This window comes from Hakea prostrata, chromosome 3, assembly GCF_041222555.1.
Source record: "Hakea prostrata isolate BN-2017 chromosome 3, UWA_Hpros_2, whole genome shotgun sequence".
NCBI lineage: Eukaryota > Viridiplantae > Streptophyta > Magnoliopsida > Proteales > Proteaceae > Hakea > Hakea prostrata.
In genome coordinates this window covers 17437908-17463528 of record NC_142602.1, presented here as the reverse complement: position 1 = coordinate 17463528, position 25621 = coordinate 17437908, and the positions used below count along the sequence as shown (strand labels likewise).

The window sequence follows — 25621 nt, the reverse complement described above, 5'->3', positions numbered from 1 at the left end:
GCAATGCCTTTCTTTTCATTTTTTGTTTGAATCTTTACTGCTGATTTATGGAGAAAAAGAAGAAGTTGACTGCATGTGCCCATAATGGCGTTGTCCTTTTTCAATATACTTAGCCACTTTTTAAATATATGTAAATATTTTTTCAGATGAATAAATTTTTGTTGGGATGAATGATATATGTATATATTAGTTACGTTCATCAAGAGAACTTCATCTCTTTGTTTGTTCTTTATTTCATTTGACTAACTTCTTCATCATAAGTAGTTCAAGTGTGAAGACTGTATTTTACATTTCAACATATTATTTTCCTAGGGTACAGAAAGGCGGTGGACTCTGTACACATACATCAGAAAGGGACATAGTAGCTACGTAGCTTCTGTAACTAAGATCAATCAGAAAGGTATGATGAGATTGAACGCTTACTTCTGTTAAGGATTAGGTGTTGAGGAACTCAAGTTTGAAGGATGGCTCATTCCTTTGATTGGTTTTCAACTGAAATTGATTGTTAGGTTTTTCTTCATTGGGCTTAGACTGTTCAAGATTATGGAGGAGCAGCAGACAAGCATTATTCAAAATTGATATGACTATGAGGATGATCATTCTAAAATATTTTAACATGTATCCGTGTAGTTTATTTTAGAGTGAAATGAAAAAACTCATGATCAAGATTTTGTATATAAACTTGTCTTCCAGGGAATAGGGGAAAAGGAGAAATAAATTCTTACTTATACCGGTGGTTGGTCTACAGTCTTCAGCCAAAAATAAAGGAGAAAAAGCTTTCGAATCATTAGAAGAGCTTGCTGAGCCCAGAAACTTGTTAGAATCACTCTTCTGGTCTCATGTTGATGTACATGTAAGCATTACTGTATCATCGATGTGAAACTCTATCCCAATTCATCCACTGAAGTAAGGACTGAAACTAATATCACAATAACTAGGTTTTCCATCGCTCAAACTGCCTCGACAGAACTCTAATATGGTATATGATATTGAACTAGTATCATTACAATTTGATCACATGTAGCCTACAAATTGGAGAATTGGAAAATGTGAGATCTGAACTTGTATGCCATCTACAGCATACACATTATGTATTACTTGAACTCCATCTAAAATTTCAGTGGCTTGGTTGGATGCTCCTGATTCAGGAAACTGCCCAGACAAATTATGAAGCATTTGCATAAGCACATCCTTATCGGCCTTCGACCAAAGAATCCGTTACCTCATTAACGGAGCAGCTTGATGGTCCACAAGAAGATGACTCAATGCTGGAAAGACTCCTCTTTATGAAGCAAGCTGGTCGTTTGGGATTTGGAAGAGTTGCAATGTCACTAGCTAGCATCACAAGAACTGATGCCATGGTGGGTCGATCTATTGCATCTTCCTGTGCACATAAGAGGCCTACATGGATGCATTTCAACACCTCATCAGAATTGCATATTCCTCTCAGTGATGGATCCAGTAATTCCAGTCCATTGCCTTCCTTCCACGATCTCCAAGCCTGGACAACTTTGAATCTACGGTTACAATATGAAGCATCAAACTTTCAAAAGGATGAGGATTTATTTATTTGATATTTTTAACTTACATGACCTTGAAGGCTCAAAAAGTGCTCGGAGTCATAAAAGCTTGAGTTCTTCTTCCCACTAATGATCTCAAGTAGTATAACACCAAAGCTGTAGACATCAGATTTCACCGAAAAGAGTCCATCTAATGCATACTCTGGAGACATATAACCACTGCATGCCATTCTTAACAAAATAAGATCAAGTATTTTGATACATTTTTCTAGGAAGTGTTTTCTCATTCATTCACTGAAAATTTTAACTTGTTACATTGAAGGGGAGGATGTCAAGTAGCCTAATACACCAAAGTTAGATTTAGATGAGAAAACTTACTATGTACCAACTACCCTTCTTGTATTTGCCTGAATCTGGTCTCCACCGAAAATCCTTGCCATGCCAAAATCTGATATTTTGGGGTTCATCTCTTCGTCCAGAAGAATGTTGCTAGTTTTCAAATCCCTGTGAATGATCCTCAATCTAGAGTCCTGGTGTAGATAGAGAAGTCCTCTTGCAATTCCCAGGATGATGTTAAAGCGCTTCTCCCAATTCAGTAAAGAGCTTTTAATTTGATCTGTAATTGATGGCACTCAATTCAGTAAAGAGCTTTTAATTTGATCTGTAATTGATGGCACAGGAGTGCTCAGTTAAATAGTCACTGCTACCAAGCTCAGAAGTTATGACAGATCTGGGTGCAACAGTAAGGTTATTCCACCGTGACCAAGAGGTTATAGGTTTGAATTTAGAAAAAGCCTCTTTACACAAGTAGGGGGAAGACAGCATATTTTATGGCCCTCCATGGACCCTGCAAAGGCAAGAGCCTCATGCACATGGCGTTTTCTTTTTAATTAAGTTCAGAAATTCAGTTCAGGAATGTTTGGATCTGATAATTTATTATAGAAATCATAGTCTATGTTGAATAGTAAAATCTCAGGTCATAGGAGCTAACCAAAGAGAAAGGAATCCAAGCTCTTGTTAGGCATGTATTCATAGATTAGCATCTTTTCATCTCCATGAATGCAGTAACCTAGCAGCTTAACAAGATTCCTGTGTTGTAACTTGGCAATTAGCAGAACCTCGTTCCTGAATTCTTCAAATCCTTGTTGAGAACTCTTGTCTAACCTCTTCACTGCTATTTGTTGTCCTCCAGGCAAAGTGCCCTGGAAAAGAGATCATTACCATCTTTACATAGTTTTACCCTTGCAATTGTAATTGTAGAATTAACATCCAACTACAAATTCACATAATTTAAAATGTTCAGGTCAGGGAAACGTTACCATGTATACAGGCCCAAAGCCACCTTCTCCCAGCTTATTTGATTCTGCAAAGTTACTGGTTGCATCTTCTATGAATTCTAAGCTCAAAAATGGTATTTCAATGACTCCACTTTCATCATCTTTAAAATTAGCTGCATCCAGTATTAGTTTTGCAGTGGACAAACTAGCCTCTAATGAACCTGATCAATGGATAAAGGTGGAATCTTTAATATATATCAACTAAAATGCACATCTTGACCCATAGTGCTCAAAGTGGGGAGAGGGGGAAACCTGATGTACTTTATCTAAATATGTGCATACTGTACAGTACTAGAACACAGTCTGGTTCCAAAGTTTGGCTTGAGCTAGGAGATAAATTGGATCAAAACAACACCACAAGTTATTCTAAGCCGTTTGATCTAAGTTTATGAGGAGGTCTGGAGGCATTTATTTTCAACCCATCCACAGGAAATTAAGAATTGGAAACAGCTTGATATCCAACCATATTGACTTCTTGACCAGAATCCATCAAGTGCTGGCCCCAAACCCTCCTGTTAGGTTTGTGTTCTACCTTGTGCTCAAGGGTGGTCATCTAAGGATATATACTCAGGCTTAAAATGTAAATTAAATTAAATAAAAAAAAATTAAAAAAAAAAAAAAAAAAAAAAAAAAGAAGAAGAAGAAAGAATCTGTTTCACCTTTTTTCTCAATTATCCTCCTCCTTGAGATGCCCAAGAGTGAAAATACTGCAACAAAGACCACTACAGCAATGACAGGAAACCATCCCCTCCCGCTTGTAGAATGCCCTGAACATGAAACAGAACAGAATGAAATACTCAAGTATCATAATATTGAAATTGGGTTGCAGCCATTCTCTCCACATTTGCAGGCACAAAAAATTGATCCCCTTGCTTCAGAATATACTATACATGTAATATCCGGCTTAAGACCTGTCACTGAACAATCTTTTATTCCAAAGACTAAAACCAACTCCAAGGGTTGAATGTGGACAATGCCATTGCTTTACTCAAATGCAAGCATAAATGTTTCCATCTGAAACAGCTCAATTGTTTTTGTCACTAGTTAACTCTCAGGTATGCTGGATGCTGATTTGCTTCCATTGATAGCATTCTGTATCACTGATTATTCGTACAATTTCCCTAAGAAAATTTGGTTCCAGCAACTCAGAGACTATGTTTCTCTTCCATGATCTTGATGTGTTTTTCCATAATACATCAAAGATTACTTATTCGTGTTAACAATATTTTTCGTTTTCTCTTCACCAATCCACTTGTCATGAGAGAAATAAAGAAGAAAGATGAAATATTCAATGCAAGTTGAATAAAGAGCTAGGATCAACTAAATTAAAGCACTAGAAGGGTCTGAGTAGGGGGTTCAACCAGGATTCCAGTTGATTAGCTCAACAACAATATTAATTCAAAAAGAAGTTAATTTACTGTGTTATGGGTTTGCTACCTGTTTCTAGGGAGATCCCTAGTCTTTAAAGATAGCTTTTATTTGGTTTGATATCAATATGAAGCCTGTTAACATTTGAATAAGAGAAACACACAGGAAAAAGGTTACGATGAGGTGATTCAATATGGCTGTTACTTTGATAGAGAAACACACAGTCACATAGGTAGAGCTCCTGTAACACGTACATACAGTGCTTCAGTCGTGCGGCGGTCATCTCGAATATTAATCAAATCGCCAGACCAAAGGGAACAAGAGAAGTTACCACCACCCACATCGATGTAGGCATAAGCACTACAATGGCAGCTTTTTAGGCATTCGGCTTTACAGTCCTCTGCACTGGCAGATCCTAACCACAACGTAGATCTTGTCAAGTTTACATTTTCCAGAAGCTGGAAGCTGTCGTGTGATCCACACTGCAAGGCCATTATCCTCTGGCACCCTGATGATTGATCACCCAAATCCCAGTCCTGCATTAATGTGGGCCAGAACCCCGGTATACACTGGCACTTTGGCAATTTGTGAGAGTTGCATATACTGTAAGCCCCACAGGTAGCATAAACATCACATTGATCACTTGGATATGACCAAATTATGCTCCACTGTTGACTTGTATCCAACCATTTATACAGGTTCAGCTGGCCTGTTGTATCCATCACAAGCCTTGACATATTTGAAGTTGAAAATTCCAAGTAAACTGCTTCCTCTGTTTTGACTATGTGAGGAAAAGAGCTCTTATCCTCAGGGATATTGACCAACATAAGTGGATGCCCAGTGTTTTCAGGCCTTATGTAGAACCGATTCATTGCTTTCACGTCTACTCCAAATGTGAAACGTCCTAGCGCAGGGTCTTGCATATTTTTCCAAGAGCTGAGAAACCAATTATCTCCTGTGCTTAGATTCACTCCTATTCTCATCCCAGGCAAAAAAGTCCTAGATGGATGATCAAAACTTTGCCATAGAATCCGATGTGGATTGTTAGGGTCTCCTTCCATTATGATTAAGTTACCAGAATCAAGAAGCCTTGCAGTTATATTTCCTGACGACATGGTCAAATTTGTCGACCAGAAAATATTCTGTCTTTGATCTGAAATCACAAGATTGCCATCATTTCTAAGAGTAAAAACTCCAGTTGAGCTTGCAAGCGGATTTTGCCTATTGGCAACCCATATGACTGTACATCCTGGAATTTGGTTGTACCAGATTCCAACATAACGCTTCCTGGAAGTACCTGGAGTGAAGAATCCAAGAGCAAACTTACCTCCTGAGGAAGTAAGCTTTTCTCCATCTGCGATTGATCGGTTTGGAATCATGGTGTTTGAGGCTGAGTGACTCAGGTCCCAAAAGCAGAAGACCAGCAGCAGAAGCAGAACATAGGATAAAGAGACCATATCTTGATGTTTCTTGTTCAATCCAAAGCCTGAACCACAACATCTGGAATCCTCTCCATGTATAAATGGCCTCTTCGAGCATCCAATATGGGGAATAATAAGCTATTTCTCCCAGTATTTTTTTAATGTCCTTGGGATTGACATCAGGGTAACTAGGAAATCAATAAATCTTCTGGATCTAGGAAAGACCAATGATCTCAGGTCAAAAGTGAGTGAGGATTTGCAGCACCTGTATCATGCATCAAAATTGAAGGCCCCGCCATATGTGTTTTCAAATAATATATATCTGAGTGGAGGGAAAAGGTAATGAGTTTTTTTTCTGGTGAAGAAAAGGGTAATGAGTGAAATTGCCACTATCATTTCAGAAATCACCCTTTCTCAGTGGTAGGTAAATTGGGTTTGATCACCCAAAAAGAGAAATATTGGGTTTGAAATTTGGTCTTCAACCCTGAGTGCCCCATTCCAGAAAGATTAACAATGTTAGAATACTTTGAACCTACGAAACAGAGTATTTGGCTTCTGGAACATCGAAACAAGTCAACAACCCTGGTAATATCAAATCGCAGTTGTAAAAGGTGATACAGAGTTTCAACTACCATTCCCAATCAATTCAACCTAAGCCTAGTGACCCAACCTAGAGATGTCAATCTCAGTTGCTACTTAGGAATTGATGATGTAACTGAGCAACTAATTATTCCTTCCTTTTCCAGACTCAAATTGACAGGAAGGTTACAACATTCAAAGTAAACAGCTATGGCTTTTGTTTGTTAGCATCAAATCGATTCTTAAAATAGTTAAAACCTTCAAATGTAAATAAATGGTAATGAACTGTTGAAATTGTTACATCCTGACTTAGAGGTACAACTGGGATTGAATGAACTCACCTGAAAAAGTGCCACTTTCCAGAGCTATTAGAAGCAGAGACGAGAAGGAAACGCTTCCCAGAGGACCCTAGACAAGTCCATTTTCGCGGCTTACCTGCAAAAATCAACCCTTGAAGCTTAAAGGACCTCTTTCATGTCACAATCATTCCATAGCACAGAGAGAAAGAACTTTACCAAGAAAACCAATTAACGGAAGAAGTGGATGCGTAGACGATCGAGAAGACAAGAACAGAAATTCCCGAACCAATTAATTTGTTTATCGAAACTGTGCTACGAAAACCGTACAGAGCAAAGCCTATTCCCAAGTGATCAAATTCTCTTTTTTCTCCTCCATGGCTTTTCGCTTTCAGTTTTACCATTTCAGATGCAGGGACATTGATGACCTGCAATTTCTTTTTCCATTCTTTAGAGAAATGTTTCAATAATTTACTCAATACCAATGTACACATGATGTAATGAGATTGAATCATGGAAAAGGTATGTGACGTGTGTCTGCACTTTGCAGAATCTCATTATTACTTCCAAACAATTCTCTTCTCTGGCTTCCTGAGTCTTCTGGTCGAGTCACTGAAACAGTAATTTTGAAGCCAACATCATTGTCGTTTCGCTTCCCTACGAGTCCACGAGGACTCAAATAGTGATGTGCGTGGCATTCACCATGAGCGGAAAGGCAGTGAGAGAGAGAAAAATAAATGAACAAATATAAAAAGCGCATTTGTAATAAAAAATTAAAAAAAAAGAACAAATTACACTGTCACCCAAAATTGGAAAACTTAACCCTATATTATGTTTAGAAGGTACAAAAATCGTAAAATTAGATTTTTCATTCGATATATTTATCAAATTTATTACTAAAATAGTTAAATCCCTATAATAAATAGTGTCTGAAAGGTGTGACAAATTGGACAAATATATCCAATGATTTTCATCCAATTTTAGAATCTCTGTACTTTTTAAACATAAAGTGGGTGTGCTTTTTAAACATAAAATGAGATGTCATGTTTTAAGGCTTTCATTTTAGGGTACCAGTACAATTTGCTTCAAAATAAATTCATCTGTTTAATTGTTTTTACTTTTTGAGAAAGAATGATATCAAAGGTGATGTAGGGACCACATCCGATGGATGGTGTGAGATTGAAAGATTGATCTTGATCTTTAAACATCATTGATGATCTTTTTCTATATCAGATTTCATTGTCATTTCTGCTCTATTTAAAGAAATTAATACTACCAACGGGGTTGGTTCAAGTGATAAGCAGCTTGGCCCGCTTAAGCAAGTTCCGATATCAAATCCTTATGGATGCAAAAAATCCCCGTTAGGAAACTCACTCATCACAGCCAAGTGTGCGATTCGAACACCGGTTTATAAACCGGGGTTGGCAAACCAAAAAAAAAAGAAATTAATACTAAAAAAAATAATTAAAAATAAAATTTTATTTGACAATATTGTCAAGAATAAATTATAAAATAGAAAAATATTTTTGGTAAATAAGTAGCAATAAATAATCTTTATAATATTTTGTAAATAGGATACAAGCTAGTTAAAGAATCTAAGAGTAAGATAAATAGCTACGAAAGAATATGCTTTTTATAATATCTTTGTTAAGAGTAAATGATATTGTTGCCCTTGTTTTACAAGTGGTATGAGCACCTGCTCATTAAAGTCACTCAGAAAATATATGAATGATTTTTGGTTTAAAATCCAGATTATGAAAAAAAATTTTATTTTTATAAATAAAGTTAGGTTCTAAAGTCGCTTGTTATGCTATATGCTTTATTTGCCATAAATCGGATGAGATTATTTGACATATCTTATTTTCTTCTCCTATGACAAAACACATTCTTTTTGCTGGGCCTTTGAGCTTAAGGACAAAAAACTGAAAAGTTCATGCATTACTTGATCTATGTGTGCAATGGTGGATTTAGTTGAAGTGGCAAAAAAATGAGCTCCGTTGGATCTTTCTGTATTTGGCATTTGGTTCTAAAAAACACTTTGGTGATTACAGGAGTTTGGGATGCCTTAATAAAAGGTTGGCGATGGGTAAGTATGGATATAAGATGCAAATAGAAGCTGTTTTGGATGGGATGTATCAAGCAGTTGCTATGGCAGAAAGGAATAGTGTTTGCCTTCAAGAGGTGTGGCTTCCACATAGGAAGTCAGAGTTTGAATTCTCTCGGGGCCAGGGGCAAAGCCCCTTTCTATATTAATTATATAAAAGATCCCCTCAGGATGTAATCATGGTGCACCGCAACCTGGCCGGATGAACCTCAAATCCAAAAATAAAATAAATAAATAAATATAGTAATTAAGCAATAATACAGAGGGACAATAGTAATTATCCCTAATAATAAAGTTAAGTTCCATAATTGATACCAGACACACAAAAGTGAAAAATTATCAAAGAATGAGAATGAAAATTGATACCAAAAAGACTATAAGCTTGCCTACATGTATCTGAGGCAATGTAGAACCATCTACTTCTACCCCCTTTGAGGTGGTTCCAATTATTCGAGATATCCAAGAGTTGCTGACAAAGTTCTCGTCATACAAGTTGAAGTATGTTAGAAAGGAGAAAAATATAGTCATGTTCAACTTGTATATATATGTACCGTATATTTACCTACAAGATTATTGAGAGATTTTTGGGATTTTCAATTTAGGTTTTTGGTGACAGTTCCTATAATGCCTTTTTTATTAGTTGTGAGATCTTTATTGTTTTTTTTTCAACATAATCACAAGCTCTTCCTCTTTGTTGGTGCGTAACACACCGCATTGGCGCGTGAATTACATTAAATCGCTCTTCAAATCATGATTTTGTGGTATTCATATTCAACATAAGATATCATCCACCTGTCTACTTACTTTAACTCTTCTTCATGGTCACCTAACTTTTTTTAATATATTTACTATCAATTCAAACGCAATTCAGTGGCTCTTTTTATTTGCACTAATCTGCTTTACATTTTGTCAATGTATTAATTATTAAATAGAAAATTTTCAAAATCAGAATTATTTTACATTTTATGTAACTTTTTTTCTCTATCAAGAACAAATATTTGTTTTCTTTTTTGGCTGTGGAGAGAAGTCTGTAAACTTCCACTTGATTACACACTAAAGAATTTTCACATGACTAAATGATGTCAAAAGAATGATTAAAGTGTGAAATTAACCAACATTCTAAAATAAGCACTGATATTTAAATATTCAATGGCTTAAGAAGGAGATGAACCCCTCAATTGAGATCTGGATCCTCTACTCCCTCCTTTAGTGCTCCCACCTACTACCAAGCCTAAGAGATCTAATTCAAGCTCTTAAAAGTAAATCATGAATCAGCAAATTGAATTCAAGAACCCTTTAACTTCAGTTGGCCTAATTTGTTAACCCCAAACTGCAAAACCAAAATTTTCAAGCATAAATCAAATTCAACCCAAAACTATCTTGGATTTCTTTTCTTGTTTTTGCTAATCTTTTTCTCTGACTAATTCATCTCTGTTTGGTTTTGTTATATGAGGCGCAGGGGAGCACTATCTTCTACCAAGACAGGAATTTTTGAATTCACAATAAATCATGAAATGAGAAACATTTTCTGAACAAAGCAGGAAATGCAGTAGGTATGATATGAACTAAAGAAAGTACAGACACAACTGCATGAATACACAAGGTTCGAACAGAACCAAAGAGCGGAAAGTGATATTACTTTTGGCCAATCAGACCAAAACCTATAGAAGAACCAACCATGAAATACTGCCATTAAACACAGAACCACTCATCGTCTGTATCATCATCGAGACAAAAATAAATATAAGTAAAGGAATTATGATATTCCGGGTGATCATCTAAACATGAACCCTCCACCTTGAATGTCTTGATGTGAGAAGCCATCTTTAGTATCTCATCATCTTCTGCTTGAAAACCAATGCAATCTCTTGCATCAAGGAGAACAAGTTCTTTACATCCTTCCAGTATCATTTGTAGACTCTCACGTTGAACTAAAGTTTTCTTCCTTAACCACAAATACTTGATCTTTGGAAGCAAAGTTGCAATAGCTGATGCTTCTGCATTTCCAACCAGGCCTCTTATAGATAGCCCATTAAAGTTCTTGCAGTTTATGCTTACTTGAGTAAGAATTTCCTTGAAAGCAAAGTGATTACTTCCCAAGTGTAACCTCTGCAAATGCTTAAACTTCCCAACGAGTTCTTGGATTTCTTTGCAATTTTCTCGCAACAAAACGTGTGGAATGCCAAGGGCTTTCAATGCAGGACACCTGTTTGTGAAAACAAATAACATTATTAGAGAACCCAGAATGAAAACCATGTGTACATTGCATCAAAACAGGTGAAATGACTTACTCATTAGAGACGAAATCCAAAATTTGAGTGTCACATTCACCAGGAAGCCAGACACTGACAGCAGATCTACGGCTTTTGCTTATAAGAAGCTTAACAAAGCCTGTGATAGAGAAGTGCTTGATTTGGTATTCGTCAATGAATCTTTGCCTAAACCCATTGAACAGGAACGAACATGGATTGTCGAGGTCCCAAAACCCACCTGAGAAACGAAGTCTTTTCCAACATTCAGGATTGAGAGAAGATAGGTACCAAGATTTACAGACGAAGGGAATGTCAAATATGAGAGACTCCAATCCAACTCTCTCGAACACCTTCACCAAACAATCTCTGTTCAACCCCTCCCACTTTCTTTCCCCCTCCATCTCTGTACGTTCGAATGACCTTGAGACCTTGATAGGTTGGCTTTAATTGTTGGGTAATGTAGCTTTTCGATGGAATTTAAACTAAAACGTTCAACTCCTACCAGTTTCTTCCCGGGATGATCTTCCCAGAACGGGGAATTAATTGGGAAATGGCTAAAAAAATCCGCACAGCTGTTTCTTGAACTTGAAATTTACTCGAATGTAACAATAAGTAATAAAAGAAAGGCATCTCTCTTCTTCTTCTCTCTCTCTGATGCCTAAACTGAATTTGATGGGCTAAATAAATGGCTTAGTTAAACCTTTACGACATTGAATGAAATATTTATGAACTCAGAGTGGAAGACATTTCCGTGAACTCCCAGCAAAATGAATTCCTCATGTGTCACTCACGATTTCCATTATTTTACTGCACACACGTATGATTTTCTATGAAAATGTTTTTCTTTTTTGGGTTTTGCTACAATTCGTTTCTTTAATTTCCATTGCAACTATGGCTTTTAGATTCTAAACCACAGTATAAACTAGGATATGAACGTCGAGAGAAATCTTGTATCACTACACTTAAAAGACTGCGACAAATCAGAAGGATAACGTATCCTGAGAACCTAAACCATACCAAGCAAATCTGGATCGTGCTTGGGAGCAGCGTCGCTCCCAACAGCGCATGGTCTAGGTGCAATTTGAGGTTCAGAGCAAATCTGGACAATTGAATGAACACTTTAACTCAACAGTTCAGATACACTTTAACTCAACAGTTCAGATTTGCTCTAGACTCCAAAATGCATCTGGACCTTTGACTGCTGAGAACAGCACTGCTCCCAAGATGGCTACTAAGACCAGATTGATTAACTAGACACCCTGAGGACCCACAACAACAATCACCATTGATAAAATGAATCCCTGTAAAATATAGGTGGAGGGGGTATCTTCCTCTTCTACTAAGGTTGATCCCTCAACCAAGAAAATTTGGATGTGAGAAGCCATCTCTAATTTCTGTGCTTGAAAACAAATACAATTACTTGCATCAGTAAGAGCAGGTCTTTTAAGTCTTTACAACCCAACAATATCATTCAAATACTCTTGAGATTTTTCTTCCTCAAGCCACAAATCCTTGATCTTTGGAAGTGTGCTGGCTTGATTTGGAAACAGAGACTGGAGCAGGTGAGCATGTGCAGTAGGGTTAGGTGAGCTTACATAGGTGGGCCGCTTGGCTCATCTTGGTGCAACCGGTGGGGTATTCTTGTTGGAGAATAGAGACCGAAACAGTAATCAAACCATACTAGTTAGCCTTTGCTGCTTTGTCCCTATCTTTAACACCACCAATTATAGCAATGATCTGCATCTGGACGTGATACTATATCGAAAATGATAGCTTCTAATAAAGATCTTAGCTTGTTTCTGATCAACAACTCAATCATGCATTCATCATTCTAAATAACAAATACTGGAACCTGGATTATCAAAAATGCAGAGACAACAACAGGAGTTCCGAATAGAATATCATCAAAATATGAAACAACATGAGTTTTATGTTCTACCATACAGTGTCTTGAGCAAAGAGGGCCACAAGCTGGACTAAAACATCTGAACCAGCTCAGATGAAAAAACGAATTCCCAAAATTATAGCCTCCCCACACCAGCTTACTTTTTACCAACCACCAAAATTTCAAATGTCAAAGGAATAAAGCTTCCAGCGCACTGAAATAGAATGGGAACCCAGAACCATTGACAAACCAAATTACGTAAACCTTCTTTAACCATATGGCTCATAAAGTATGGGATTCTCTTCCATTGTTCTTCAGTGGTTTCTATTCCCAAACATCCCAAGATAATGGAGAACTCAGATTAGTCTGAAACTTAATAGATGACTGGATGATCAGGGCATCTATGTCCACTGAATGTCTCGCTACCAGAATTGCCAGATTGCAGTAACTGCTACCCATAAAGCTTGAACACCCACTTACACCTAAAGTTCTAAAATATAATGCTAAACTATTTCATTCACTCCATACTCAGCTATCAAGCTGCAAATCTTACATAAAATCAACACCAATGCAGAACGCCTGTGAGACAGCTGTGCAGGGATTAGGATTCAAATTCCTGGACTCTTGTCACACCATCTCAAAGGAGAGCAGGCTAGCCGTAAGCAGCACAAATCAGAAAGTACAACCACAGCAAATGAAGAAGACGCAGATCATTGCAGCTAATGCCAATGATTCGAGCATTGTGATCAAAGTCCACATGACATTATCCACAAGAGAGAAGTCAACATCAGGCCACCGGAAACTCTGCGGAGCCCATCTTGGAGTCAAGTACGATAGGTCAATATCCGGCCACCGGGAGATCAATGAAGATAAAGAAAAGTCAAAATCCAGCCATCTGAAAGCCAATGATGACCACCTAAACCCTGCCATCTGAAAGCATGAGAAATTTATTAATTCATTTTATTGTTATTATATAATTATTGGGGGGAAAAAAACAGGGGTGGGATGTGAGGTTGTTGGTGAGAGAGCAGGTTTGAATGAGTTGGAGAGTAGGTTTTTGGTGACCTCAATGTAGCAGTGTATAAATTAAATATTTAAGAAATACATTAAAAAAAATGACCACAATTCAAGAACACAGATTGTGCCAAAATTATGGCTCATCTCAACCCATACTATTTACAATGATAACTTTTTAAACAAATTTCCAGACATTACTGATACATACAGAAGTCAGATAGGTTTTGAATCTGAGAAAATTCTAGATGATGAGGACAGCAATCCACACTGGATTTGGGACACAAACTGCCACATTGCAGTTTTAGCAGATTGGGGTCCAGAGTTGCATATTTTAGAAAATAAAGGAGAGTTGAAATGCTTTCTTTACATAATTGCTGGTTCAATTGTACCAAACTATTTTAGAAGTTCTATGATGATAGGACACAAAACCAGACATTTGCACTTCTTTAGAGCAAAAGCTGTCTCTAGAAGGACTACTAGTAATTTAGACTATGTAGAGGTGCCATCATTCTTAAATAAAACAAGACTTAATTGGGTCCTCTGGGGGAAGAAAACTAGTCGGGCGGTTTTAGAAACCAGATTTGCCAACAGGGTAAACATTCGTCTTCAACGGTAAGCATATCATCTCTTAAGTCGGTAGATCCTAAACCGCTTGATAGTGGGTAAGGATATAGGATTAATCTTCTGCTATGCTAACATCTCTTGTTCTGCTAATGCTAATGCTGAGCACAAGAAATGTGTCACTTCATTTTTAATTTTTATTATTATTATTATTACTATTTGCTCCCAGCCAGGGGGGATGGGAGGTTCTAGGTGAGAAGGGGGTTAGAATGAATGGGAGAGTAGGTATTTGGTGACCTCAAGGTAGCACGGTACACATTAAATATTGAGAAATACATAAAAAAGGACCACAACTCAAGTACCATGTTAACTTTTTAAAACAACTTTCCAGACATTACTGACACATGGAGAAGTCAGATTGGTTTTGAACCTGAGAAAATTCTAGATGATGATGATGACAGCAATCCACACTGAATATGGGACACAAACTGCCACATTGCAGTTTTGCAGATTAGGGTCCAGAGATGCACATTTTAGAAAATAAAGGAGAGTTGAAATGCTTTCTTTCCTTGATTGTTGGTTCTGAAGCTGGTTCAATTGTACCAAACTATGTTTAGTAGTTTTCTAATGATAGGACACAAAACCAGACATTCGCACTACCTTAAGGGCAAAAGCTGTCTCTAGTAGGACTACAAGTAATTTAGAATAGGTAGAGGCATCATCCTTCTTAAATAAAAAGGAGATTCACTGGGGTTCTCTGGGGGGAAGAAAACTAGTCGGGTTTTTACACCGGATTTGCCAACACAGTAAACATTTGTCTTCACGGGTAAGCATACCATCTGTTGGTAGATCCTCAACCACTTGATAGTGGGTAAGGCTATGCCGCTATGGGATTAATCTTCCACTAATGCTAACATCTCTCATCTCATTCTTCATTTACTGCTTCAGGGAAGCATATAACCTGCCCATGCTCATCCGCATTTCCGAAGAAATTGATGATTTTCAATTCATTATCCTTCTGTTTAAATAGAAAGGAATGGCTCATTCACTACATTGATAGAAGTGCAACTAGAAAAATAAAAACTATTACTTCGAGAATATTGGTGGTTTGACAAATAAACTACGTGGGAAAATGGAAAACAGCTAGTTACTCTCGCCAGGAGAGTTTTGGCCTACTTTCTGGTAGTGTCTAAAACACAGTAGGTGGAATTTACAAACAACAATTCATGGGCTCTTCAGCTCTGAAGGAAACTCTTAAAGGAGGCGCACTTTGTGCTATTAATGTAAAGCTTGTGGAAAGCAATGAAATGAGACATTGGAAGGATTATTTTTCTCCAGAGATCTCATTCAAAAGGTTCTCAGTTCATCAAAACTAAGCTGCAGACAGCAGCGTAGCAGTATTTCAAAGAGGTTCCACATACCTTCAATAGAATAACGGAGTACTTGTCTTCAGTGAATTTCCCACTTCAATTGAGGTCTAAATCTTCCAATAATTTGGTTACTGTTCGAGTAGATATGATCAGAGAAATAATTCGCCTTTAACAACATCTCCCTATGATTTTCCTTAAATTGCTCAATCATTTCTTCCTCAAAAATAATTGAAAAATGTTTTCTTAATCTGTGCCTGACTGCCTGCATTCATTGAGTGTAGGGTGGCCTTCCAGTCTCATTCCTTTCTCAGGTTGAACATCTCTGCCAGCAAGACATTTCAGACCAAACCTTTGGTCCATGATAATGGATAAGGGTTTAGGCCCATAAGCATTCATGTCATGGAGGGGGAATTGACCAAAAAATCTTAACCATTATTTTCTTATGTTTAAATTAATACAATATTTAACGCTAAGTTGCTAATGTTATGAAGCTACACAATAGTTTCTATTTATCTCACTGTGATTTGGTAAGACTAGTTGATGTGAACATATGGACACCCTTGCCAAAACCCTCAGTAGGGCCCCAAGATGGCTCTAAGAAACCACCCTAACCTGGCCGAACCACTATTAAGGGGTATTTTTGGCATTTTGCCCCTTTTTTAGGTCTGGAATTATTTTTTGACAAATTCAAATTTTTATTTGAGTTTAAATTAGTGAGATGAGTTGTGTTTGGGTTTGATTATAAGTTGTTTTGTCAAGTCCTTAGTTATCTTTAAATTAGGCACATGAGTTTTAATTAAAAAAGAATTCAGCATGTGCTTATTTAAGTTAACTTAAAGTCTAAATATTAGCAAGTGTCTTTTAGTAGATTTCAAATCAATGGTGGAGGTCCTTAAGTAATTAGATTCCAATTCAAGAGCTTTAGCAAGTGCTAAGATCCTTGTCTATAAAGGATTTCCCTAAGTTAGAGTCTCTTGAAGGCTATAAATAGCCAAGTATTCTATGTAATTTTTTAGCTTTGCAGATTAATGAAAATTGTTGAGCTTGCAATCAGGGTTTCCTAGCTGAGGGGGCCCACTAAGTAGAAATTGTTCAAAGATCAGCTGCTGCTTCTTCATTCCAGCAGATTACAAGCAATCATCAAGCAGTCACAACCAATCACAGCAGTTCCAAGTAAGTTCAAGACCTCTCCTGCCTCCCTCTCTCTCCCACAGCTCTACCACCACCCTCCCCTACCTTGCACACTTGGGTTTTCCCTCCCCTTGCTGCTGCATTACAACAGCAGCATCCCCCACCCTCCACGCCTCCCCTGACCACCTCCCTAAGCCCCACGACCCTCCCAGCCCCTTCCCACCCTCTACCCTAGCACCTGCAAGTCTCCCACCCATCATGCTACCCCATGGCAGCCTTAGGATTCCTTCCCCTGCAGATTTCAAATCCAGCCCCTTAAGCCTTCTTTTCTTCTCCCCTTAGGTCGCACCACCCTTTAGGTATTAAACCTGCAGTTAATCTCTTAGTTTGGCCTTGTTTTCTCAGTTTCTAAAAATCATGTACTTCATCTTCTTCACCTGAAAATTCTGCAACTTATCCAACTTCTGGAAAACCCTTAGTTTATAAACTTCAGACCTACCCAAGCCCTTGATCACCGAAATTCAGTTCTGAATCTGCAGAAACAGCAAAAACAGAGCTTATCCTACCCTGGCGGAAATACCTAGAAACCCTAGTTCTCTGTTTTGTTCAAATTTTAGATCTGACATTACAATACAGCAGAGTTTTAAAGTACTAAAATACCCTATAAACCCCTGGGATTTTCATTCTTCATTGCTGGAAGTCCTAGGCAGCCCTTAGATTGAGGGAAATTCCCAAAATACCCTTAGCCCAAGGTCTGGGTTTACATCACTAGTTCCACCTACTACTTAATTTCTAGAGTCTAATTTGAGTTGCATCCAAAAGATAGATCCTATACCAGAGATGGTCTGATAAGTCTCTATTTTATTTAGCTTCTAGAGAGATTCATTTCCACACAAATGGGTATTGTTTGCTTTTTTTTTTTTTTTTTTGATAGTAACAAAAGTTTTATAAATGTTAAACAAAGCATTTACTGCATACATTCATGGAGCAGTCCATGTCTGTTAAACTGGCTATGATAGAGAATGTTTCCAGGAGGGTTGGGGATTTAAACATGGTAAGCTGGGTCTTAATACTATTATTTGGGTATTGTTTGCTTTTCATTAACAAAAGACAGGCTGGGCTGCCTATACACCCCCACGGTTTTTGGAAGTAATACGATTTTGAGTCGTTGATATTGTTCTTCTTCTATTGAAGTATGTGATACCAAAAACATACCAAAAACCCAACGTCTATTTCACTTTAACCTCAACCATTCTGGAAGATTACTCAAAAGAGTTCATTTCTGGTGCCATACCAGATCTGAGATTCGCTGCTGGTAACTGCTGCTAGGAGTCTAGGACAGATCTACGGTCCCCTGTTTTTTTTGTCTTTCTGCTACAACTACATACATGTAATATCTCCACATCCAACCAGTGAATGTTCAACCCATTCTGAGGGTCATGTCTATGGGCATACTCATCCATTAACCAGAACTTGGTTCTGATTGAATCTGCAGAGACTGGTGGATTATGGTAGTTACTAAATCTGAGATCCTAGATACAATTTTCTATGCACGTAACTTCAACCTGTCCGAAGGATTACCTTTGGCTTGATATATGTTATTCCAACTATTGAATGGGATGATTTGTTAATTCAATAGCAAGTTACTGAGGGGTAGTGAAGTTAAAGCCAAGTTACTAATCCTGAAATCTAGGTGCTGTTTTGGTGATCCTACACCAGGTTGATAAGATTTGTTGTTTGGGTGGTATCACCAGTTGACCTGGTTGTGCACTACTACAGTCATCTTGTGTGGAGGCTTCTGAAATCTAGATGACGATAGGTTGACCCATCACACATTGTGGGTGTGGGTGCTCAAGTAATTTAGTTGAACCCAATAGGACTGGAAGTTTTAAAGAACGGAGGATAATAAGACCACCAACCTTCAGCCTCGGTGCAATATTTAGACTGCTCCTCTATGGGACTGCTGCTTGCTACTCAGTGGCAAGTGCTTGCACTGCGATGATCTGAAAATATCTACCGACTGAAGTTCTTTGTCAGCTAGGGGAGCACCATCTGCCAGAAAACAGCAAAAAATAAAATTGCTATGTCATGTCATTACTTTTACTTCTACCAATCAATTTCCCATATTCATTTGGAGAAAAAATTAGATGCATCAAAAGCCAAAGCCGAAAAGCAGAGTAATTTTCACATTGGACAGATTTATACTTTATTCTATGAGTAGCAAATTCAGTAATCAGCACGAAAAGAAGAATATACAAACCCTAAATTAAGATCATCATGAGAACAACTGGAGATGTGACAGAGAGAAGTCATCATGGAAGAGAAGCTTACATTCATATAAGCAAGAAACTTGATCCAATACTTAAAATTGCATCATGCACCTCATTTCACTGCCTTGCAGGTGAAAGCATGAAAAGTCTCAGTAAATTAGGCTTCTACTATCAACAACAAGAAGAAGCCTTTTCCCAACTAAATGGGGTAATAATTCCTTACCTTATCCTTCAACCATCTATTTTTACTATTTCATTACAGGAAATTATTTATCTTAAGGATTGCTGCAGCATTGGAACTGTTTTTGAAAAAATATGAAGCACACACAGAGTCATCACTCCCTCTGAAAAGAAAATACTCCTTGAATGGTTGATCCCTACCTTATAATAGTCATTAGAAAGAGAGCAGGATGAACCTTTGAAACTTCCTAACGGAAATGCAATGGCAAGATTATGTGGAAGGATTTGAATGGGAATTATGAACACCAAACCCCATTCACTGGCAATAGGCAATCCATGTCAAGTCAAATTCCTGTTGGTAATCCAGTGGTCCCCATGATAATCAGAAGATTAATATCAAGACAGTTCAAAGTTATAACTGTCCCAAAAACCATTGGCATGACAAATTATTTGATATCAAATTTCATGCCCAAAAAAAGAGAGGGACAATGTTTGGAGAAAGCTTATATATGAGAAAAAACATACCTAAGCAACTTCAATGGCTGGGCTAATAACATGCACTCATGGATAAGTGACTACTGAAATCTTTATAAATGAAATAAATACTCCAAAAAGAGAACTATCGTTAGGCGTTCTGAAGTCACAAAAATGAGAAAAAGAGTTTATTTTAATTACTTTTATCATAAGGGGGCTCTTCACCACTAGAGCAACGAGCGGTGAGGGTAGTTTAATTTGTGGAAATTGATGAATCATTTAGACTCAGCATGCTAGATGCTTGAAAGGATGCTAAATAATTTACCCAGGTAATTAATAAGATAGATCTTGAACACCCATCAAAAACATTCCTGTAGCTCCAAACGTTATGGATAGAGGTTATTTAGACTTGAGACGGTTCTTACTTACTGAAAGCTAATTTGAAGTCTCACCCACCAAAAAAAACTAACTAGAAGATGCCATTCAGTTCAGAAATTCTCGTTTCTTTTATTTTTAATTTGCATAACCATTCTGAATAACACCAACCAATTTAAGGGTGTACCCAACAAAAAGCTTGGTTCATAGTACTTGAGTATCAAACCAGGAATGTTATTTTAAGAGTGGTACTCTATCGTATCAGAGAGAAATGCTAGACGCATCACATACATATGAACATAGTGAAGGAATGTACAAAAATGCTTAAGATGTATGCAGAATACAGCTTTGAAGCATAAAACACTACAATTAATATGTAAGAGATGTGCACTAATTGGTAATGCATAGTGGATGAGGTTTCTTACATTTACTATTGCTTTTTCGGACATTGTATTAGTACCTTAAAGAAGCTACAGACATCAGCATCAGCAGATAAAGAAGGAAAATTAAAAAACCTGCGGGCATAGTTGTCCAGGCACCTTGGATGCCTTGTAATGGACTTGCTTTTTAACCCTCTTAAATACATTCGATCGCCAAGGCACAATCACAACTGAGGGTAGCTTATACCTTCAATACCTTCGATGCCTTGTAGGAATGATGATATATTGCATAGAATAATAAGGCATGTTGTTTAAGTTTAGCTAACTTATCCCGACCACAGAAGGAGGAGATAAACTAAAGGGACATTCTAAAGAAAGGACATACTCATTACATGAGGTTCCAACCATTGCAGATTACTTTGAGATTCTACTGTTTGAAATTTTAATAAGGTCTAGGTCAACATGTCTTTGCAGTGTAATGACGGTTCATACTAACACCATTTGGATATGACAAAACTTTAATGTACCCAAACTGTTAGCTCCCTCATAAACAACAAAACATTTGCAACCCCAAAAAAAAGGGGGAAGGGAAAAAAAACTGTAAGCAGGTCTTACTACTCAAAAGTTTCAACTCTTTTTGAAAATCATAGGTCATCAAACTCAATTAAGAAAATTAAAAAAAATGAAAATAAAAAATAAAAAATAAAAAATAAAAATGGTGCGATACACAGCCACTGGATGCTTCATTGAGCAATTACTGAGCCAATGCCCTCCAAGGGGATAACCCAAATTCAAAAAACAATCCAAACCCATGGGTCACGACTCATAAGAATAGATAATAACTCCAGTGAAGCAGAATAGATGAATAAACCAGGTTGTCACCGATGTCACGGTGGTTATACTTCGATTTTCAACCCTATAATGTGAACACAATTCAAATGGCTAAAAAAATCGTTAAGTTTAGTTGAGTTTAGAAGGAAACTAAATGTTCAGAAAATGGTTAGCCATTTCCATCGCAAAATAGAGTAAGAAGAAGCAGCTAGGAACTTATATTCAGAGTCTAAGAAAAGCCAAAGACGCTCATATGTGTACGCACAGTCTATCAGAAAAGCAAAATGCGTTCTTTTGACACACTTTATTCCAAAACTAAAAATTCAGCAAGGACATCCGGTGCAAACAAAGAAAACGTAAGCTCAGCTCTTTCATATTCCAAACACATAAACAGCAGATAAAAATTCAACGATATAATATTTAAAATCAACAAAACAGGGTAAAGCTCAGAACAAAAACACAAGAAAAAACGAAAACATTTTATTTTGGGGGTTACGGGTAAGTATCAAATAAAAGAACTTTCAGTAAAGATATAATTACAAACAACCCAAGAATATCGAAAGTTAGGGTTTCAAAAAATACTTTCTAAAGGGTTGCCGGAAAAGTTCCTTCAAGGATTCAAAGCAAATGAACCCATTAAAAAAAAATGCTAGAAACAAAGAAAGATAAAGTTCAAGACCCAAAAGAGTGTGACCTGGAATGAATCAAAATACACCCATGATGAAACTTCTTCTACAAGTAAAGAGCTCTCCGATTTGATCAACTCTGAAGAAGAGGGATCTCTGCAGGTAGCTTTGGCCCAAAACGCAGTACAGGCAGACATCTAAGAACTAATCTGCCAAGGTCTTGGGGCTTTATGGCGGCAGCAAAGCCAAACCAAGAAGCGGGAGATGATTCAAGAAAGAAAATGGGTTTCGGTGAGTAAAGAATTACAGATGAACCTACCGCTCAAATCTTCAATGATGACTAGCAGAATTAAAAGTAATTGATATTTTCTTCCCTTTTAGCAAATCATTTTTGTCGTCTACAACTTGATCATCGTGTCACGTCAATTAACTAAGCCGAAATTTAAATATGCCTCTTCACATTCTGGTGCGAAACGTGTTCAAATTTAAATTTTACAATCTTCGGATATTCTTTCCGGAAGATACTGCTTAAATTTAGGATGTTTATCCTTATCATTCATTCACGAGAGTTAATTAGGTTTTATTAGTTCACCAAAAAGGTAAGGTTTTGTTGTAAACTAGTATTAATTTTTTTCCAAAGCTAGAAGAGGACACCGTGAAGATTTTGGTGACGTTTTTGAATAATAATTTAGGTGTTTAATTACTTGGGGAGAGAGTTAAAAACGAATTAGTGAAAAAAACAAAGTAGGTTCAAAAATGGTTTTAATGGTGTAAGTCCCCCTATAGAATCCCCACCTTAAACTTTACTTAGGCTGCATTTGTTTGGAGAGGTGGGGTGAGAAAAGGAAAAAAAGGATTTTGTGGAAAAAGTGATAGGGGTGGGTCCCACTTTATTTTCCTAACCCCCACAAAGCCACAAATACGAGGGTTTTAAAAGCAGGGGTGGGAAAGTTGGCCCACATCTTGTCTCCCACTTTACCACCCCAAGCAACCAAACAATGTACCATTTTGGCATTTAAAATAAAAGTAAGAAATCTACTTTTTCAAGAAATTTTCCACCCCTTTGTTCCCACCCCACCTATATTCTAGCAAACAAACGCTGCGTTTGTTTGGAGGGGTGGGGCGGGAAAAAAAAAACATACTGGCCATGTATGAATTCGGATCATCACCCTCGACGGGGAGCACTCTGTGCTCCTCAACGATTTTTCCACCACAAAAATGGTGGGCCCCACAGATGGAAAAAAAATTTAAAAAAAAAAAACCCATCACCACCCCTGGCCCCCGTATTTTCCCGACCGGGTCGCATCCGGACTCGCCATGTATAGTGAGGTGAGAAAAAAAAAAAAAAAAGATTTTATAGAAAAATGTTAATTGTAAGTCTTACTTTTGGTTTTCTGTATTTTTTTACAAAGTCTCACATATTTTGTTGAATTTTTAAAAGACATGAGGTGGGAAAATTAGGTAGTCACCTCTTTTTTTTGTCAAAAATTCAACATTTCATTCGTAATTAGACAATGAAACTTGTCTCTAACTTTTCCATTCAAAACAATCAAATAAGCCACATTTTTAAAATTTAATGGAAAAATATACATTTTCAAAATTTTTCATACCTCTTTTTCCTCACCTCACATTTATTCTAACAAACAAATTATCGTTGGTCTATGTCATTTTTAGTCAAAATCAATTGAGACTTTGCATATGCTCCATCTGTGCTATAGAAAAAGTCAATTTAAGGACAAATTATCGTTTCTATGACTAATTTGTCCTAATTCTTTTTTTTTTTTTGGCAAATTTCATTTGCACCCCTTCAAGTTTTGTTTATGTCATTTTTAGTCAAAAAAAGTTAAGACTTTGCATTTGCCTCTCCTATACTATAGAAAATGTCAATTTAATGAACAAATTATTACTTTTATAACTAATTTGCTAGTATTTTTTTTTTTAATTAAAATTTTTTACATACACACTCCCCACCTGCTTTAAAACTTATGACTCTCCTTTTAGTCTAAAAAATTATAGAATTTAAATAAATTTTATAATATGACCAAATACATTTATATGTTAAAATGACCCAATTACACCTTAGCTTAAACCCTATTTGTAAATATTAACCTTAAATGGAGATGGGTGTTTTCTCCTTGGTTGAATTGAGCAAATGGAAAATGAAGAAGATGGGTGAAGGGGGAATCTCTTCATCAATCTCGACTAAGTTTCTACTTTACAAATAAGGTTTAAGCTAAGGGGTACTTGAGTGATTTTAATATATAAATGTATTTTGATCATATTTTAAATTTTATTTGAATTTTAATATTTTTCTATAATTTTTGATTAAAAGGGGATTCAAGAGTTCCATGGCCAATAGGATGTATATATAAAAAAATTAAATTAAAAAAAAAGAACAAATTGGTCATAAAAGTAATAATTTATCCTTAAATTGACATTTTCTATAGTACAGAGGAGGCAAATGCAAAGTCTCAATTTTTTTTGACTAAAAATGACATAAACCAAACCTCAAGGGGTCCATATGAAATTTGCCCAAATAAAAAGAATAAAAAGAATTGGTCATAGAAACGATAATTTGGTTTTAAATTGACTTTTTCTATAGTACAGAGGAGGCATATTCAAAGTTTCAATTTTTTTGAACTAAAAGGGACATAGACCAAACCTCAGGGTCTATATGAAAATTATCCTTATTCTTTTTAAGAAATTCAAAAGCATTTAGTGTGATTGTTCGGGAGTTGAAACAGTTGAATTTTATTAATAGTTTCATCAGTTTTTTAAATCTTATAAATACTAATAAAAGAGATCATGATTACACACAAACATTCATTTTCAAACAAAAAAAAAATTCTTTTAGCATAAAAATATTTAAAAGCAATTTTACGCAAAAGTATCTTTTAAAATGAAAATATTACCAACTTCTCTAATTGGAAGAAATATCTCATATGAGGGATCATAGGCAAATATAAATTCATAGAAAATAATACTATTATAGTCAACGAAACAAAAAAAAAAAATCTATTATTTCTTGAGGCTTTCATATGACTCTTATAAAACCAAAGAGCTGAACTGAAATATAAAAATATAAAATTTCCAAGTAAATTGTATATTATATTATATTATATTGATGACTAGTAAAATTTATTCATAAAAGTTGGATGTGCCACCAAATGTCATATTCCACTCGCTTGTGTTTTGTAATTTTTTACATTTTTTATGAAGCGTAAGAAAAGCAAAAGCTTTTTTTTTATGGTAGGGAATAGAAAAGACATAAAACGTCCCTAACATATCGCTAAAGATTTTTTGTTTGGTTCGAAATCCTCCAAAAATTAGCTTAACCAAAGTCATTTGGAAATTACCCAAAACAAGATAATATGTACGCCATTTGTTCAAGTTATTATTATTCCTTCTTTTTTTTTTTTGGGTGAACTGTTGAACTTATAATTTAATGGTGAAATGATCAGAGTCCCTTCACATGCTGTGGGGCTGTAGGGGTGCCCCATGGAGATATTTGTGTAATTGGGTAGATAGAAAGACAACTTTTGTAGCATAAAATGGACCAGGTTTGTCTCGGATCCAGACAAATTTAAACCCACAGTGGTTGTTGGGATGGTGTGGGCTTGATTTTATGGGATTCAAACACGTTC

At 36.5% G+C, this 25621-nt stretch overlaps 2 protein-coding genes across 2 annotated transcripts; both read right to left on the bottom strand.

The window, feature by feature from the left end:
- Nucleotides 1-713: 713 nt before the first annotated feature.
- LOC149021293 (G-type lectin S-receptor-like serine/threonine-protein kinase At4g03230) lies at nt 714-5773 on the bottom strand. The gene is made up of 7 exons (XM_089149552.1): nt 4466-5773; nt 3517-3635; nt 2840-3018; nt 2512-2722; nt 1899-2136; nt 1589-1739; nt 714-1501 (listed from the first exon to the last, which is right to left on the bottom strand). The coding sequence occupies exons 1-7, from the start codon at nt 5680-5682 to the stop codon at nt 1193-1195; spliced, it is 2424 nt and encodes an 807-aa protein (XP_089005678.1). The 5' UTR covers nt 5683-5773; the 3' UTR covers nt 714-1192.
- Nucleotides 5774-10317: 4544 nt separating this feature from the next.
- LOC149021292 (F-box/LRR-repeat protein At3g48880-like) lies at nt 10318-11278 on the bottom strand. The gene is made up of 2 exons (XM_089147435.1): nt 10917-11278; nt 10318-10831 (listed from the first exon to the last, which is right to left on the bottom strand). The coding sequence occupies exons 1-2, from the start codon at nt 11276-11278 to the stop codon at nt 10318-10320; spliced, it is 876 nt and encodes a 291-aa protein (XP_089003561.1).
- Between the last annotated feature and the right edge of the window lie 14343 nt (nt 11279-25621).

Excerpts from the sequence above, each read along its gene's own strand:
- LOC149021293 (XM_089149552.1), bottom strand. The coding sequence starts at position 5,682 with ATGGTCTCTTTATCCTATGTTCTGCTTCTGCTGCTGGTCTTCTGCTTT. Across the intron at positions 2,723-2,839 it reads GCTTTGGGCCTGTATACATG|GGCACTTTGCCTGGAGGACA; the intron begins GTAACGTTTCCC and ends TCTCTTTTCCAG. Across the intron at positions 1,740-1,898 it reads AGAAGGGTAGTTGGTACATA|TGGTTATATGTCTCCAGAGT; the intron begins GTAAGTTTTCTC and ends AATGGCATGCAG.
- LOC149021292 (XM_089147435.1), bottom strand. The coding sequence starts at position 11,278 with ATGGAGGGGGAAAGAAAGTGGGAGGGGTTGAACAGAGATTGTTTGGTG. Across the intron at positions 10,832-10,916 it reads TTGGATTTCGTCTCTAATGA|GTGTCCTGCATTGAAAGCCC; the intron begins GTAAGTCATTTC and ends TTTCACAAACAG.